The sequence below is a fragment of the Nelumbo nucifera genome, chromosome 8 (assembly GCF_055504915.1).
Source record: "Nelumbo nucifera cultivar China Antique chromosome 8, China Antique-T2T, whole genome shotgun sequence".
Lineage (NCBI taxonomy): Eukaryota > Viridiplantae > Streptophyta > Magnoliopsida > Proteales > Nelumbonaceae > Nelumbo > Nelumbo nucifera.
In genome coordinates this window covers 1,641,256-1,660,396 of record NC_142656.1, presented here as the reverse complement: position 1 = coordinate 1,660,396, position 19,141 = coordinate 1,641,256, and the positions used below count along the sequence as shown (strand labels likewise).

Genomic DNA, 19,141 nt, shown 5'->3' with positions numbered 1-19,141 from the left:
TTAAAGAAGAATAGATTTAAGGATTAAAATATTTGGATTGAAAAAGAAATTACTATATAGTATATACTAAAAACCTAATAGGTTGATAATATTTTATTGGTAAAATCTACGCTGCTGGAAAGATAATCAAAACCCTGAATACTGTTTTTTCGGGTATCATATTTGATGGCCTGGTCTGTCACACAAAACTTTGGCCCTAGCTCAAAAAAATTCTGGGCTTGGCTGGATTAGGAGAGAGAGAGAAGAGATGGGCTGTGGTGAAATCAATTGCTGACTGAATACAAAGGTTGGTGGCTAGGTGCTTCAGATGCAAGGAAAGAGGCAGTATCTTAGTTGGATTGCTGGAGCAGGTGCATATACTGGCCTACACCCATCACCACCAGAGGTGGGTAAGGTTGAACCGTTCACCTAACAATTAATCAATGCCCTAACTATAAGGAGGTTTTGGACTGCTACCTGAAATGAAATGTTTATTACTACTTGAGATTTGAGAGTCAAACGACCTACGAAAGTAACGTTTGGTTTGCATTTTGAATCTTCCAAAGGTTCAGACAATAACATGGTTTGGTTGATGGGGGTTAGCTGGATTAGGATGAATACGGAACTGGATTACTGGAAGTCTGGAACTGGAATTTATGGGGGTTCTTCCACAGTTTGATGCTTCATTTTTATAACCCACTCATGGCTCATTGGTCCAACCACGTCTGTAGGGCGAGCCGGTACTCACAGCAAGTAGGAAAGGGCAGTTCCGTAGGACTATTCTTCTTCAGTTCTTCTTCGTATGATGGTATCTGATAACTTCTAAAAGAAGATAGTTTTTTCTCCACTTATCTATCTACTTCCAATTCCAATCCTATTATTTTCGTGAATGCATCTTCCCTTCCATTGTACTCCATCTCGTTGAAGCAGTCTTGATGCAGACAGAACTCCGACCTTATAACCCTTAAAAGTGGCCGGAATTCCAAGCCTCCGAAGCCCAGATTTCTTTCTTGGTTATTAATTTTCAAACTACGTAACCATCTAATTTCTTACCTGTAGTTGCTTCAGATTCGTTTCTCCCTCGTTAAGATGCCTTGGTTACATTAAGAAAAAGATCAAAAAACTGCCATAAAAAGAGCAGTTTTTCAGTTGTTTCTCTTCCAACTCTGACGGTTTGATACAAGATATAGTTGTATCTGATCATGGTAGAAAGCTTCACATTTGGGCGGTTTAACCACCAGAAACTCGACTTCAAGCTATGGATTGCGATTCTATGGATTGTTGGCGTTGGCACAGTATTTTTGTGGCAACGGTATGCCATTGATGGGTTCCGGATCTTTGGACGCACCTCGGTCGGGCCACTACCTCAGATGCGGCCGGTTGCATTCAACCTGACGGATTTCGGTGGTGTTGGGGATGGTGTGACTCTGAACACGGAGGCCTTCGAGAGGGCTATCGCCGCGATTACAAAATATGCAAACAGAGGTGGTGGACAGCTTAACGTGCCGGCCGGACGTTGGCTCACGGCGCCTTTCAATCTCACTAGTCACTTGACTCTGTTTCTCGCTGAAGATGCTGTTATACTTGGAATTCAGGTGAGTACTTCCTATTTCTTTTCCCTTGTCTTCTTTTTCATATCCGTTGAATTTTTGAGAACTGAAATCGCTTAAAGTTTCTTGTTTCATCTCTATTTCGGACTGAAATTAGAGGTATGCAATATTCTCTATATATTCTGTTCTGTTCTCCTCTGTAATATAAATAAAACGTTGGAGTTTTGGAAAAATTTACCATTGACATTGAGGCATAAACCAGATTTACAACGAAAAAGAAAAAAGAACAAGAGCTTCCCTGTAATGTATATATATATATATTTTTTTGTGGAAATCAATAAGTTGGGTTTGTGAAAATCCTGCTACAAAATAAGATAAGCCAGGATATTCATAGCCAAACGCTCTCCAACCCCCCCCCCCCCCCCCCCCCCTATGAGGCCTAGAATCCTGCTTGTCATATTCATTTCACAGCTTAAATTAGTTGGTTTTGGTCGGGTGGATTGTAGTAATATGAAAGAAAGATTGTGATGTCTTGGACTCCAAGTCTTTAAGTATACCATATTATTGTTTATTCAGGAATCATTAATTCTATTAACACGACGTTTACAGGATGAGAAGTATTGGCCACTGATGCCCCCGGTGCCATCATATGGAAACGGAAGGGAGCATCCTGGACCCCGATATGGTAGTCTTATCCATGGTCAACATCTCCAGGATGTTGTTATAACAGGTCAGATATGGTACTCCTTGACTTGTATCAATTCCTTCATTGTTTTTTCTTGAAGCCTTGGACTTGCATGAAATCTATACTTTGAAGTGTGGAGTTGGTTTACTATCTTGGCATTAATTATTGGATGGATGACTTTTCTAAGCTTTTGGGTCTTTAACATAAATTTCAGAGTAAATTTGCAGGTCATCCAATCTTGAGTTTTCTTTCCCCCATTTTTTATCATTAAGTAGATGATGAAATTAATTGAATGTTCTCAGTTCTCACAACAGATTTCCTGGGTTTGGTTTTGGACCTTCTCGTGGTAGTGTAATTCTGGCTCTGCTATTTTTTAATTTTAGTGATGGAATGATGGACTTAAGCGAGATGCTTAGGTTTTCCTTATTGAAGGTAATGAAGGAGTTATTGGAAGCTTCATTGAGGTAGGAAGAAAAGGACTGGGAAGAGTCGAACATGGCAGAGATGGTGTTGAAAAGTAGCCAAGTACGGAGGATATTTCCCCGGACTAAAGATTTGAATGAGAAAATTTGGCGGAGTCTGAAGTAAAATAACTACCACTCTACCAGAAGAAAAGCAGCAAGAGTAAGCTCCAATGCATCAAGGGTAAGAGAGAGGGAGAAAGCGTGAAGGATGGAGGTGTAATCAATGGCTTAGAGGATGAGGGGTACAATGCTCACTGGGGATGTTCTTTGGTGGTAGTAGGTGTTTGCCTTGATGAGCATGGGTGCTGGGTGAGTTTCCGAAAATGTTTATTATTATTATTATTATTATTATCAATGTTTTCAAACCGTCGGTGACCCAGATGGTTAGACCATTCGGACTGGAAACTATTCAGTTGACCTTTTACCCCAAACCTTGACCATTGAACTGTTCGACCCAGAGAACGGTTTGCAGCAAAGTTTTAAAAACTAAGAAATCTTAGATCTGTCTCTCTCGCGTGAAATGGTGAGAGATTTGAGATGTGTGAGACAACGAGAGAGAGTGAGATTTAAGACTAAGAAATCTCAAATCTATTTTCATCGCTAGTTTGCCACCATCGCCGTCGCTATCACTGTTGCCACTATAAGTTGCCGTCATCTTTGTCGTTGCAACCTGCAAGTCCTCCTCCTCTTCTTCTTTCAAACTCTTTTAGCCGACAGTTTTCTCAAATTTCTCTCATTCAAACCTTATTTTCTCATATATAGTTATAATTATATGCATCTTACCCTAATATTCCAATATAATGGGTAAAATGTTCAAACCATTCAAACCATTTGACCCAGACGAGCGAACCGCTAATTCGGAAACCGGTGGCCAGAACGGTTCCGTTTCCAAGTCAGTTTTTTAAACCTTTATTATTATTATTATTATTACTTTGACTTGTTGCCTGGGTCATCACCCCCAAATCCTTTGGGGTTCTTGGGTTTGTTTATGTTTGGCAAGTGGTAGGGAACATTTTTGTGTATAAACCTCACAACGAATAATTCAATGGGAAAAATTGGAAGATTCTAAGAGGTTGTTTGGTAAAGTAGCCATTTATTGAAGAAAAGTTTTGCGTGGGATTTGTCTTGAAAAATGAAGTTCAACGTTTATTGCTGTTGTTTTACAACTAGGTGCCATTAGACACATTAGTTACAACATAAGTTGAATAATAATAAACTGCTGGGTATTGTGAGAAACATTAAAAATGATGTGTCTTTTGATAATTGGTTCTCACATAAACTAATACAAACATTTATCTAATAAATTTCTTGCCAAATAATATTTGGAATAAATACTGATATGGCAATGAACTAGTACCATTTTTTAAATAAATGGTCATAAAATCAAACACCACCTAAGCGTGAAAAAACTATGAGAAAAAATTGTAAAAATACTAATAACCAAGGTTCAAAGTATCGGTACGATACGAGTTTTGATCATACCGTGTCAGTACTTAGAAACTGCAGATACATACTTTTTTTTTAATTTAGTTTTTTGGGAAACTTATAAGATATTTTTTATTATTAAAAAAATTGGAGAATGTTTCGGAACGACATGCCCTATATCGGGCATATGGTATCGATACTTTGAACCATGCTAATAACTAGTACAATAAGGGAAAGAGCTGAAGGAGGGGGAAGGGAGGGAAAAGAGTGGTGCAGTTGGGGTGAGGTGGAAGTCAAGTCGCTCTTTGCTTTGGTGGGAGTATGTCGTTTACCTTGTCGAGGGTGGGTATGGGGAAAGCTATCTCTTATTTGTTTGGTTATTAATGAACTTTTCAATCTCCTTTTTTAAGATGATGATGATTGGAGGTTGTTAGCACTTAGCACTTATGTTGGTACAAATAAAGGTTAACTGCAGACCGGTTTGATGTGTGTTCACAACAGGGCACAATGGCACCATAAATGGACAAGGTCAGACGTGGTGGGTGAAATTCCGGAGAAAGCTTCTCAACCACACCAGAGGACCACTTGTACAGATCATGTGGTCAAAGGACATCCACATCTCCAACATTACTTTGCGTGATTCTCCTTTCTGGACACTCCATCCCTTCGACTGTCAGAATGTAACTATAAAAAACGTTACCATCTTGGCCCCCATCTTCGAGGCCCCAAATACTGATGGTATAGATCCTGGTAAGCATTCTATTTCTTTTTCATGCTATTTACTTCGGTATTTAAACGGATTAGATCGGATTCCAATTAGCATATATTTAAATTTGATATGATCTTATATATCTGAGATACGATTCAATATGAAGATTCGATCGGATATGAACCTGTTAAGGATGTCGGATATCTGAATCAGATTCGATCTTATTTGAATTATAAAAAAATAATAATTATTAAGAAATATAAAAGTTTATATAAAGAAGGGTTAATAGCATATAAGGGCAACTTTTTGGGCCCTAATAGTAATAAAACTAATATTTTTTAAAAATTTTTAAAAATAGGTTAACTTTTAAAAAATATTATCAATTAAGAGCATGAATACTATTCATCTTCTTCTTCTTGCAATTTGTTCACCAGTGCCGCCGTCCGCTGCCGCTGTCCTCTGCTGCCCACCGCCGCCTATGCCTTTGGGAATGTTGTCGGAGGTGGCCGGAGGCAAAGGTGGCGGCGGCGGCGCTGGTGGTCTGGCCAACGCCGCCACCTTTGCTTGGGATGGCAATTTTCCCTGGCTCCCCGACCCCATCAGGTTGGGGATGGGGACGAGGATGGGAAATGCAATCCCCGCCCCGACTCGTCCCTGATTAATATATATAATTATATACTATATAATATAATATATTATATTATATACTATAATAATTATTATTCATTTTTTAAAAGATTAAAACTTAAAAAACACTTAAACAGTAAAAGGCTTGCTAGTTTGTCTTCGTCTTCGTCTTCGATAGAACCCTAGGTTTCTCTTCCTTCGTCAATTCGTCTTTGTCACAGATTCGTCGAATGCTAACCGCCATCGCTAACTATCGCCACTCGCCCGTCACTGTCGGACATCGGATAGAGGACAGGGTTACTCGAGTCTCGACAAAGGACAAAGAAGAGATACTCAAAGAAGAGTTTCGGTTCTTTAATCTTTCTTCAACCTTTTCATCATCGCCGACAACCGTCATCCTCGCCTCGCCCTTCAGATTCTCTCTCATCGTCGACCTCAGCTCTCGCAACAGTCCTCTCTCTCTCTCATTCTCAGTTTCTAAGAGACTCAAACTCAGTCTCCAGTTCATCAGGGATTCGGGTCTCCAACGTGGATGAATTCCTTGTTTGAGTCGGGGATGGAGGGGATTCTTTTCCCCATCGGGGATCGGGGACAGGGATGGGGGATGATTTGGGGATTGGGGTCGAGGATGGGGAACGTAGTCCCTCCCCCGAACCCGCCCCGTTGCCATTCCTAACTTTTGCCCATCTTCGCCTCTGCCTCTAACAACATTGCCAGAGGTGGGTGGAGACAAAGGCGACGGTGGGCGGCGGCACTAGTGAATACATTGCAAGAAGAAGATGATGAATAGTATTTTTGGCCTTAATTGATATTAGGGCCCAAAAGTTGTTCTTATATGCTATTATTCGTATAAAGAAAAACAAAAAGTATAAGTATTTTTTCAACTATTTTCATCATATATATATATATATATATATATATATATTAATACATACATGCCTTTTTATAAAAAATTACAAAAAATACAATATATATAAATGTAAATAAAGATTTGAATCGAATAGGGGTGATTTGAATGAATCCGATCCAATAGAAAATTCAATAGAGGGTTATCCAAATCCGAGAAAGATACGGATTCAGTCGATTAGCACCCCTATCCAAATCGAAAATTCCTCACACCTCGCACCTCACACACACATTCAATCATGCTTTGAGAACATCTCCCGTACTTATTAATTATTATTCACGGGAGATGTTCTCAATGCACGGTGGATGTATCAGTGAGGCGCCCATTTGTGAGGAGCAGATACCGTCACCCATTTGACCACTATGGAATGCAGAATTTGTGAGGCGGAGGGAATGAAATGAACACCTATTTTGGTTTACACTTTACACAGATTCGTGTGAGAATGTTGTGATAGAGGACTCCTACATAAGCGTGGGAGATGATGCGATTGCAATAAAGAGTGGGTGGGATCAATACGGAATTAAGTACGGCCGGCCATCCCGCAACATTCTTATCCGAAACCTTGTTGTTCGATCAATGGTCAGGTGAGAATTCTGAATTAATTCTTCCACATACATGTTCGATCAGTCAAGACTTAAGAAGAATGAGTCTGTTCTGGTCTTTGACCTACAGTGCTGGAGTATCGATAGGCAGTGAGATGTCAGGAGGAGTATCGAATGTTACAGTGGAGAACATCTACGTGTGGAACTCGAGAAGGGCTATCCGGATCAAAACCAGCCCTGGGAGAGGTGGATATGTTCGTGACATAAACTACCGTAATCTGACATTCGACGATGTCCGGGTGGGGATCGTCGTGAAAACAGACTACAACGAGCACCCTGACGGGGAGTATGACCCTAAGGCACTACCAATACTGCAGGACATAAGCTTCACCGGGATTCATGGCCAGGGAGTCCGTGTGCCGGTAAGAATGCATGGCAGCGATGAGATCCCGGTGCGGAATGTAACGTTCAGGGACATGTCAGTGGGGATTACATACAAAAAGAAGCATATCTTCCAGTGCGCATTCGTTGAGGGTCGTGTGATAGGGACCATCTTCCCCGCTCCATGCGAGAACCTGGATCTCTTTGACGAGCATGGCCAACTTGTTAAGAAGTCTGTGTCGCATAACATGACAGACATTGATTATGATTTCTGAGGCATCAGATCAGATCATGAGAGGGGACACCAGATTTATCTGGTACGTTCTTTTCCTCGCCCTCTCTCTTCATGCCTTCATCATCTTTTCCTCTGCTCTGTTCTTTGGGATTTGTATATAGGCCATAAAGTTCAATTTTGTTCATATAAGATTACCAAAGACGAAGACGCCGTTGTCGCATCAAAAACAAGTTTGCAACTTTCCTCTTTTCTTTCCTTTCCTTTTCTCTCTATAGTAATTAAAATTTAAAAGAATACACTATACTCTCGAGCACATCCGTATCCTCCATTTTTGTGGCTCCATTTGTTTCCACGTGTAAATTAGTGGTAAATATTTCAGATTTTTGTCAATAAAATATAATTTCATATATAAATACATAAAGATTTTTTAAGATAAATTACAGGGTGCTATCCAATACATTTTCGACCTGATGGCAGTGCCAACTGAGTGCTGGCTCGGTTGGCATGTAAACTGGGTACCTCAAATTGAATGCAAATTTGAGTCCCGCTGTCGAGAAGATTTATTAATATGGTTAAAAGTGCTGTATTATGACATGAGAATTTGAATTATAGCCCTACAGGGCAAAGGTGAGTAATCAAATACCAAAAAAGAAAAAACCTTGATAGCAGTGAATTTAATTCCATTTTTTCTCATATGACTGAGTCATAGATTTCTATCAATTCAGTCACCATCAATTGGTAAAACTACCCTACTTTTAGGAAGGGGTTAATGATACATAATCCCCTTCAACTATTATTTACGACAAGGACCTCCTAACTTTTGGTTGCCAGTTTTTTTATTAGGGATGGAAATTTTTGCACCATTGTGGGTTTTGAGATTCTAAAACCGGAACATGTTTGCGTAGGATATGGTATTATGTTAAATGCCTAAATTCAACCTTCTTCTCAGCTCATATTTGTTGAAAACCATATAAAATTTATGCATTAGTGTTAAATTTAATAATATTTTAAATGTTATATAAAAGATAATTGATAATATATATGTTTTAATCAAATTATTAAATTTTTTCTTGATTGTTGTGTTATTTTATTTATTTTTTATTTATATATAATAAGAAATTAAATGTATGTTTTAAGCCCAACCTACCCTACTTGAATGTGAAAAGGATAGCATCGGGGAGTGTTTTGCATTTTTTATATGCTAGAAGGGTTTAGGCTCTAAATTCTCAAAATCTATCCCACTATAAGTTTTGAGATATATACAAGGGGGTTTTTATATGCTAGGAGGATTTGCCATTTCTAATTGTTTAATTTACCACTAACAAAGTTGACTCCTACACTACAAGGTTATGAGGGGCTATAAGTTGCTATATGTAATTTTTCTATTAATAATAAAGTAATAAAATTAGAAGGTAATATCGTAATTTTAAATAAATAATAAATGTGGAACTTTTAGGCTATGTTTGTTTTGAAGGAAAAGGTAGAAAAAAGAAGGGAAAGGTACAAAAATCTATATAAGGTTTGTAAAGATTTTCTTAACTTTCCCTTTTTTCTCTATTTTTTTCTTTTAAATCATGATTTTTAAAACTGACTTGGTGACCGAATCGGTCAGGAGTTTGGTTACCGGGGTCGACCCGAATGATCGGCCCGTTTTGATAAAAATAAAAAATTAAAAAACGTAAAAACCGTTAAAACAGTTCAAACAATTAACCAGCCGATTCAACGATTTATCAACCAAAATCAATGATTTTAAGGAAAAACGGAACCAAACAGGTAACCGCTTCCAGTTTTTCCGATCTGACCGTTCCGATTTGATTTTGAAAACCATCCTTCAAATCAAACACAACTTCAAGTTTTAGCGGTGAGGGTGACTTGTGAGATACAATGCACACGGCCGCTGGCCAGCTGGTCGGTAGTTGGTAAGTTCATGTAATCGTGTTCACCAATAGCGCGGCACCGATTCACTGTATCCACCACATCTCTACAGTTGGCCCGCTGCTGGTATGTAATTTGTAGCACGTGCGACCATTGAACATTGTATCAGCTTCAAGCTTTTTTTGTTTTTGGTATTTGGTGCCACCTACCATTGATATGATAACCTCCCTTTTCCCCATAATTGCAAAAATCGATTTCGTGTCAATAATTCTTTAATCAGCTAAAATATCACCTCAAAACTTGAATTGGGATTTCAACTAGCGGTGTTCATTATACGGTTTAAATCGCAAAAATAAATCGATTCAAATTGGATTTATGGTTTGGTTTATATTATTAAACGATTTAGTTCGGTTTGAGAATTTTTTAAATTGCAGTTTATAGTTTTGGTTTGATTTATTAAATTTTATAAACCTAATTAAATCATAAACTAAAATTTTATATGAATATATGATATATAATATATCTAAATAGAATGCATAAAATTATAAATATATAATGAACTTTTTTATTTTATAATAAAATAATAAATAAAAATTTCAAATTTTAATTTTTTAGGGAGTTATTTGAGCTTTCTAATTGGATTAAATCTAAAAAAATTATAAAATAATCCAAAGTCCCTAAACCATATTAGAAATCGCACCAAAATGAATTAAAACAATTTGATTTGATTTAGTTTGGTTATACCAAAACGATTTGATTAGATTTAAAAATCTCTCAAACTATATTTCACTAGTTTAATCTGAGATCTTCTTCAAACCTCACTAAACCAAACCCTGAAGACCTCTAATTTTAACTATGGATTGGGAATTCCCCCATTACATTTGTAATGGGAATTCGGAATTGGGATAGACAGGTACCACCACAAAAATGAGACCCGCTATATAAGAGATGTGGGGTGTCGGATCATGTTGGCAGGTGGTTCGGACTTCTTACATGGACCACCCCATGAACATGCTTAATGAGTATATAGAACCTTGAGTGTAAGGACGGTATTTTGTTAGGACGAAATCCAAATTCTTGAATTAACCTTAGAAATGGAGAATCCACACAGATCTTAGATCTATCGTACAATTGGTTCTAAACTGCCCATATGACATACCTTGTCCAAATCAGTCTACTCACCCGCTATCAAATCATAATTATCATAATCCTTGTTTTTTCGCCATCATCGTATAAGCCTTATCTCAACTACATTCCATTCGATTATATTAAATGTTATATCCAATCATTGGTGCTTATATCATTTGTTCACGTTCTGAATTTGCATTCGCTGGATTGTTTTAGCTCAAGGAATCCCTACGAAGTTGTGAATGATTGTAAGGATTATAGAATTTTTTTTAAACTATCTTTACAGTTTAATTAATTGACAAAATATACTTATATTATTTATATATTGTTTAGAGTATCCTTAATTTTCGAACAATTGACTTTTTCTGCCCCTAAAGTAACGAGTCGTTAATGTTTCAATACAATCCGAGATTCCATTAACTGAACTCCAGCCTCACGTACACCTTTCCACCATCTAGGAATAGGGTCGAGTTTCAGATGGGAGAAATTCGACCTCTTAGCAGGCAATGAGATTCCAACAACAGATCCACTCCTTCCTAAAGTTAGGGTCAGAGGCCAACAGGGGTATCTCGTTGTTCGTTGCGCCAATGTCGATGTCGGTATTAGATAGGTCTTTGATAATAGCTGGATCGGCGCCGTTTCTGAACGAGGTGGACTAGACCAGTTTCGTCGTCGCCGCAAGTGGGGGAAGGTTGTTGGTGACTAAAGAGCAGGTTCACGGTGTCTGCGACCTAGACCTCGTGGTCTTCTTCCAATAGCTCGGGGACGACGAACATCACGTCCTCGTTCCAGAACAGCAGTGAAGAACGGCGGTGAACCAATCTGTTCGTCATCGTGGTCGGTGAAGAATGACGGTGAGGACAATCTGGTCTTCATGGTTGGTGAAGAATGGTGAAGGCAATCGGCGATAATCCCCGACTGTGAACATCCTTGTGACTATGAACTAGCGGCAGCGATAACCCCCCTCCACTTCTGCCTCTCTCTCTCTCCCCCCCGCCCCCCCCCCCCCCCCTTCCCTCACCCTCTCCCTCTCCTTCTTCCTTCTTCTTCCCTCTCTCTCGTTCCCTTCCCCTGTTTCATCATCACCACTGCAACTCATGCAATAGCGGATTCAAACTCATCAGAAGCTCCTCCTTGTTTTTCTTTTATTTTTTCTTCCTCTCCCTCTCTTTCTCCCGATTCCATTTTTCCTCTCCCCCTCATTCTCTCTCTATCCCTTCTCATGTATCTGACAGTAGATACAGAGAGGCTGCCGATGGTGTTTCCTTGGCGACAGCAGAAAATGAAAACCTGTGTGGCATTTCCCTTTGCTCCGACGACAACAGAAAATAGAGAAGCTGCTCCGGCGACAACTGAAAGCCCTCTCGAGGGATATGCAACTTGAAGATCTACAACTCGTTAGCAAAAATCAAAGATTTGTGATTTGATGATGACATCTATGCTTATCTAAGATTGGGTAAAGACAATCTGTCTTTCTTGTAAGGTATAAAGGAGCCCGTTCCATTACTGTCAAAGCATTGAAGAAGATGAATAGTTCCCCGGCAAGGTCATTTCAACCCGATTCAAAGAGGAAGAGAGAGGGAGAGAGAAAATTAGCTAAGGATAAAATGGATATTTCCATACCTTTATGATTTAACAGCTATGGTAATTGTTCAAAACAGTAAGAGTATCGTAAGATAATAGTTAAACTATAGTTAGTCAATTAACTAATCAGTATGATTAGGGATAGTTTAAGAAATTTGTCTTAAGTATTAAAGTTTTGCAACATATCAACTAATAAATATTGTATCAGTGGATCACCTAAAGACTTGCTTATAATTTCTCAACTGATACGTTAAACTAAATTCAATGAATGTGCTAGCTTTGATGATTGACAAGGACAATGACTAAGACCATTGTTTAAGACATTTACTTGTTGGAATGTAGATTCCTACATTGGAAAAAATGAGAGTTATAAAGGACTTATAAACAAAGATTGGATTATAGCATAATGACTTAAAATTTTTTCTTAAAGATAGTATCCCAATCCAATTCTTCTGTGCAAATCCTACGAGCATGTACTATTGAGAGAGAAAGTGGAAGATAGGAGAGACAATGGAAAGGAGTTTGTTGTAAGAGGGTGTGGTTGTCGATAGCAGTGGTGGCATTGCAGTATTAGGTGGTGCTCGATATAGTCTAATGGTAGGTAGTGGCATTGCAATAATTAAATGAAATTATAGGAAACAGGGGTGAATTAAATGGAAAGAAGAAGAAGAAGGCGGCATGCTAATCCTTCAACTTGTGTAACCCAAAAGACTAGACTATACACAATATATATATATATATATATATATATATAATAAGTTTGAGAATGGTTAAGGGTAACTCCAACTCCCATGAATTTGAAATAATTAAAAGCTTCCACATGGCATGGAAAAATATGACTGGAGGTGCCCTCAAGTCTCTTCAACTTGTAAAAAAAAAAAAAAAAAAAAAATCACTTATCTTTTATGGGTGCTATTGATCATCTTATATGCATGTGATCAATCTTTTTATATTTATTTTTTCTCATTTTATAACCTATTAGAGCTATTCTTAAGTTTCTTCAAATAATTTCATTTATGATCTTATACTTTATAGGTTTTTGCATTCATCCATCTTAACATATTGCATCTCTTCCACACTCATGTTTTAGATATGTTTTTTTAATCCCCAAAACCTATTCCATACAACTTAGTCTAATCTATTACTATCTCATAGAAGGTTTTTTTAGAGATTCTTTAATTTTGCTAGTTGTAGTTTCTCACTCAAAGGCTCTACTGTATATTGGGAACGAATTTGTCAGTAATCCAACATTAAACTTAGTAAAAATAAGTGGGGACAAATGATGTTTTAAAGACAATATCTTTATATATACCTTATAGCTTCTCCTCCAAATTTTCTTGACCCCATTTCCTAACATTTAATCAATGATCCAAACCCCTAAAGTCTAATCTCTAATGAAATTAAATCTCAATATGGTTATGAGATAAGTTCTCAAAGGTCAACAAAATTTGCTAATTGAGAATCGAGACCTTCTAATAAGTTTAAGTATAGAATCCACTAACCAAACCATAGAGAGCCTTCTCGTGGATTTGATCATATGCCTTTTTTTAGTGGCTAGCCTTAAACCTGGCAATTGGGTTGGATGGGTCGAGTTCATGTTGGGTCAATGTAATTCGGGTTGATTTTGGGTCAGGATGGCTTTTGGGTTAGTCATCGAATGCTAGACCCTAACCCTAACTGTTTGGGTTAGGGTTGACCCATGGGTCAATTTGGGTCATCCCTAAAAATAATTCAAAATAAAAAAATAAAGAAAAATCTAGAAAAAAAAACAAAATTAAAGAAATTAACATTAAAATTCTAAAAATAAAATAAAAAATTGGAACATTCAACAATTCAAAGACTAAATGATAAAATGTAAAGACTAAATAGTAAAGATTAAAGAGTAGAAATTTTTAATAATACATAAATAGTCCCAATTAGACCTGACAATCAAATCAACGAGTTGATACAGGACCCAACCCAACCAAATTTTTTCAAGTCGGGTTGAGTCATTCTCACGGTCAGATCACTAAATATGAAACCCTAACCCTGTTTTTTCATAATGGATTATTAGATCGGATTTGCTGTTGGAGCAACTTTTTTGCCGAGTATAACTAGCCTCAACCCAAGCCAAATTAACCAAAGTTGCACACCCACTACAACCTCTAGGTGCTTGGTGGTGGCTCCGTGTAATTTTGTCAAGATCAGAGGTTGTTTCTTTGTTGAGCATCAGAATTGTAGAAACGCGTATCACGTTGCTGATGGATAAAGTGGGAAAATACTTTATTATCCGGAAAAGCACTAAAGGTTTTTTTATTGTCTTCACTTTTAATTTAAAAAGGGTTTTTAATGATATAAACCATAATAATAATGTAGACTAAAAAAGTAAAGCTAGAACAAATAAGGACCATCCAGAAGTAAGAAAAGGGAAAAGAGAAACTGGCCATCAAAATCACGTGGAAAATGATCTTCCCCAGCCCCCGAAGGATACTCCCCCACGTCTCCTTTCTAGCTTCTTAATGTAGCTTGTGGATGGAGTCATTAGTCATGCCTTATGGCAATTTCTATCCTACCAATGGATTGTCGGGGCGGTTTTTTTTCTTTTTTTTGAAAAATGGGTTTTGAGATTAAAATTGACATTGTTAAAAATCATTTAAATTATATGTATTAAGTGTTGAAATTACTAATACTTTAAATTTTATATAAATAATAAATAATTTATATATTTCTTATATGCTTTAATTAAATGACAAAAATTTGAATTTTGTTTATATTATTTTACTAATTTATTATGTATATATAATTGAAAACAATAATAAATTAAAAATGGATTCAGGACTCGTTTCACATATCAATTTACTTCCACCCTCAAATACGTATAGCATGGGCGGGGGGAGGATTTTGTATTTTTATATACAGAGAGTTTTTGGATTCTAAAAAAATGGAACCACCCACCAATTCCAACTGTTGGCGTCACGAGTTTCCAAATTCCAACTTTCAACCGGTTGGCTACCCTAGATTTTTTATGGCCGAAAGACTCAACAGAATTCAGCGGAAGCGATCGCGATTGGAAGTGCAGCACGTGCTCAATATTTTACCCTCATTCCTCAACGTGTTGATTGTTTAAGGGCCAATTTTGAAAAGTTAATCTATTGTTGGCCAATTAGAGAGGAGTTCGGATCTGCTATCTATTCCTACCAAGATTCAAGATTCAAAGTATGAATATGTATCGTGTGGATGGTTTTTTGATATATTCTTTCAGAGATTATATCAAGTCAGATCATGGTTTAGAAGATAGTCGGGTTTTAAATTGATCTCTCTGAATCGGATTAAAAAAAAATATTGATAAAAGTTAATATACCCTACCTTAATTTTTACATTTTTACTTACAATAACTATACATCACGAATATCTCTTATAATGATGATGGTACTTTATGGGTATGGACGTGGGTAGCATATCTCGAGTTATTAGAGGACTCGCATCACATCTTGTCCACTATTGTCCAATCGAAATGGTGTGTGGTTGCGACTTGCGAAGCCTCGTGCGTTATTGTTTGGCGTGTAGGTGTAGGTGACTCATCCTTTTCGACCTTTCCGTGGCTGGCCGCAAGTCGGCAGTCGGCACATAAACAACCAAACCGTAACTAACGACAAAACAGACGCCGTTAACGCCAACTTGCAAAAACGCCAGTCTGGTGAGAGATTCACTCTCATCTAGACCTAGACCTGTTTATGGGGCAGGTAGCCCAATGGTTTGGTTCGGCTCGGTCCGCAATTTGGTCAGGTCTGGTCATGTAATTAGGTTTGTGGGTCTAATACAGTAAGTCTGATTATATTATTATTTTATAAATAATATAATATTTATCCTTTTCTTTATAATTTCTTTTTCTCTTTCTCTCTATTCAGCAGTAATAACAGTATAGGCTAAATTTCGGGCTCAGGCCCAGGCCTAGGCTTTAACTTTTTATGAGAGTCGGGTTCAGGCCCAATTTATAAACCCAATGGTCGAACCGGGCTCGAGCTCGGGCCTTAGAAAGCCCGGTCCGGCCCATGAACAAGTTTGCTCTCATCGTCTAATGAAGCTGAAGCCATATGGCCCATATCCAATGTATTGGATTGGGCACATGATCCAACCAAATTAACTTTGCTGTGTATGGGGGGCCCAACCCATGCTCGAACCTGGAAGTATCCTGATCCTGATGGTGACGGTGACGATCCTGCTTTGAACCAAATAGGAAATATATGGTCATGTTGGGTGCCATGTGGCTTGTAGCTGTAGCAAATTAGCAATGAGCAGTACAACACCGAAAGGGAGTAGGTCCTTTTCCAATTTAATGCCTGTTTCCAGCTAATTTCAGCTCGTGTTTTTTTGCAGACAGCAGACACAGATTACTTCTTCCACCTCAAAAAACACGTGTATGAAAATGGATTCTACAATAGATTAATTAGTTGGAATGACCGAGATCCGTTGAATGTGAGCTATCAACCAAAGCAGAGGAGTCCCATAAATTCATTCTCTCACTTCTGCACACAACAAGCAGCAAAAATCAACAATTTCCATCACTCTGACTCTCTCTCCGTCAATTTCGTTTTTTCTTGGATTTGATCGAGAAACATGTCCAGCTCTGCGGATTCGTCAGAAACTCGCAGGTTTCCCGGCGGGAAGACTGTCAAAACGCCAGAGAAGTCCAACTTCTCCCAAACCTGTTCTCTCTTGAGCCAGTACCTTAAAGAGAAAGGCAATTTTGGAGATCTGAGCCTTGGCATGAATTGCAGTCTTCAAGGGAAAGGTATGATGATGGTTTTCGTATTCTCTATCTCCTCTATTTCACCTGGAATAGGCAGTTGTCCTCAGAAGATTTCTTTGAAATATTTGACAACCATCGATCGGTGCTCCTTCTTGTCACAATTAATTGATCTCTTACTCCCTGTGACCATTTCTTCGTCTTCCTTTTCCTGATATTTCACAGTTGAATCTATTGGTAAATCGTGTTGATTATAGAGTTGTAAACTAGATCTGCATCTTCTACTTTAAACATGGATTTAATTTACAGTTTTCTCCTGGTTATTCCATAAATTGCTTTTTTCTAGACATTGTTTTTTATGTTTTTCCTCCACATTTGTGAGTTGTGATTTTCTTTCAGACTCGTGAGTAGAGATAATTGTTGATTATTACGTTTTTCTTCGTTGACAATTGTTTTCTTTATCAGATTGGGCTCCTAAGTTTTGCCGCTAAATAAATTATTCCTCTATTTAGAATTTCTTCCAAAATGCCTTAAACATCTCCCTCTCTAGATTTCCTTGTTTTTCCTCTTCTTCTTCTTCTTCTTCTTCTTCTTCTTCTTCTTTTCTCTGAAACGGAATATAATAATCAAACTTCATCTTGACAACAGGAAAACCCGAAACTCCTTCCCAATCAACATCGACTACGATTATGACTTTTTTACCGAGCATGGGAACGTCATCGTCTACAGAGCAAAATGCATCATCTCGAAACGTGAAGTCCATGGATTTATTTCCTCAACATGCTGGTTTTGGGCCATCCAATCCCACGAAAAACGTAACGAAGACAGCCGATTTCAGGTGCTTTTCCTTTTCTGCTTTTTATTTCTCTAGTAAGCAAAACATACATGGTGCCTCGGTTTCTTTCTGAATTTTGTTGATGATAATAAAATTAACGAATAAAGAACTAAAGGACGATTCGGTACTATCGGTATGTTTGAACAAATTAAAATAATCAAGGGATAGATTAAAAAAAAATGATGCCAAATGCCATGCACGTCTGCAGAAAAAGGTCTAAGTTGAGAGCCAATTGAATTTTGTTCTTTCTTTGATTTTAATTATCTAAATTAATTAGTGATTGTGAAATCAGGGCACCGGCGATAAAGGAGCCCCAGACAGCCCAGATGACGATATTTTACGCTGGAAAAGTACATGTTTTTGATGATTTCCCGGCAGACAAGGCAAGGGAAATCATGCTTCTAGCTAGTAGAAGCAGTACCCAGAATTCCGGTAGCTTCACTTCTACCTCCGGCAACGAGCAACAAAATTTCGGTATACTTGCATCTTCCGCTTCGAATTTCCCTCCTATCTCAAGCAACAACAATTCAACCGAAGAGAGACTCCATCCATCTGCTCAAACCAGTGTTTCAGGTATATATCGGGATCCGTTGCTCTTTTCTTCCTGCACGCTTCCCCTTTAAATTTCTGATCTTGAAGCTCTTCAGATTATTTATTCGTTTATTTTTTTTTTCACGCTTCAGATCTGCCAATTGCAAGGAAAGTTTCGCTTCGCCGGTTCCTGGAAAAGAGAAAAGACAGGTAATTAATGCTCGTGCAAACTCAACTGGGCTTTAAATTAAACCATTTCTAGCTACGACCTGTTGGACATCTGTTTTCTGGTTTTGCTTCTTTTGAAGAGTCCATGTCCATTGATCAAATCGTATGTTTTGTTTTGTCCTTCATTCATAAAAAAGAAAACTCACCCTTCTTTTTCTGCCCAAAAATTTACAGGATTAGTTCAAAAGCACCCTACTCGGTAGGCTATTCCAGTTCCACACCGGCGGGTGAGAGAGAAACTCCTTTCAGATCCAAACCGATTGAAAGCAAGACATGGCTCGGCTTGGCTTCACATTATTCGCAGCAATTGGGATTCCAATTATCGTAAGGACTTTTAGCCTTATTGACTCATCGGCCGACTATTGCTACTCGGGTCTCGGGCTGGGTTCGGCCGGCGACATAGTGTTTTAACCGCCGCCGGGCAGCGGTGGCGGGTGGTAGCGGGCGACGGCGGACAGCGACGCTGAGGAAGAAATGGCTTATTGATATTATTTTTAAAAAGTTAACTTATTTTTGAAAATTTTAAAATATTATTATTAATACTAAATCCCAAAAGGTGCTCTTATATGCTATTATCTCAATATTAAATTATATTATTGGTTGGAGCGTGAGTCCCGCTCTCTCACCCACCATTATTCCATCTCTTGTATTCAATTCTCCCATCTCAAATCCAATACAGTGGAAATAAAAACGTGGTATTGAAACTTGAAATGTTTCATGGTTTCATCAA

The 19,141-nt window shown here is 38.0% G+C and overlaps 2 protein-coding genes across 3 annotated transcripts; both read left to right on the top strand.

Moving 5' to 3' along the window:
- Positions 1-858: 858 nt before the first annotated feature.
- Positions 859-7,814, top strand: LOC104600506 (putative polygalacturonase). The gene is made up of 5 exons (XM_010263477.3): positions 859-1,574; positions 2,139-2,259; positions 4,605-4,853; positions 6,777-6,930; positions 7,019-7,814. Exons 1-5 carry the CDS (start codon positions 1,182-1,184, stop codon positions 7,542-7,544), a joined length of 1,443 nt encoding a protein of 480 aa, XP_010261779.1. The 5' UTR covers positions 859-1,181; the 3' UTR covers positions 7,545-7,814.
- An 8,663-nt stretch (positions 7,815-16,477) lies between these two features.
- LOC104600505 (protein TIFY 10B) lies at positions 16,478-19,141 on the top strand. 2 transcript variants are annotated; one of them, XM_010263476.3, is made up of 5 exons: positions 16,478-16,862; positions 17,466-17,655; positions 17,945-18,225; positions 18,336-18,393; positions 18,586-19,141. In XM_010263476.3, the coding sequence occupies exons 1-5, from the start codon at positions 16,688-16,690 to the stop codon at positions 18,737-18,739; spliced, it is 858 nt and encodes a 285-aa protein (XP_010261778.1). In that variant the 5' UTR covers positions 16,478-16,687; the 3' UTR covers positions 18,740-19,141. The 2 variants fall into 2 exon arrangements, with proteins under 2 accessions (XP_010261778.1, XP_088749730.1); XM_088893604.1 differs by having other exon boundaries at positions 16,551-16,862; positions 17,930-18,225.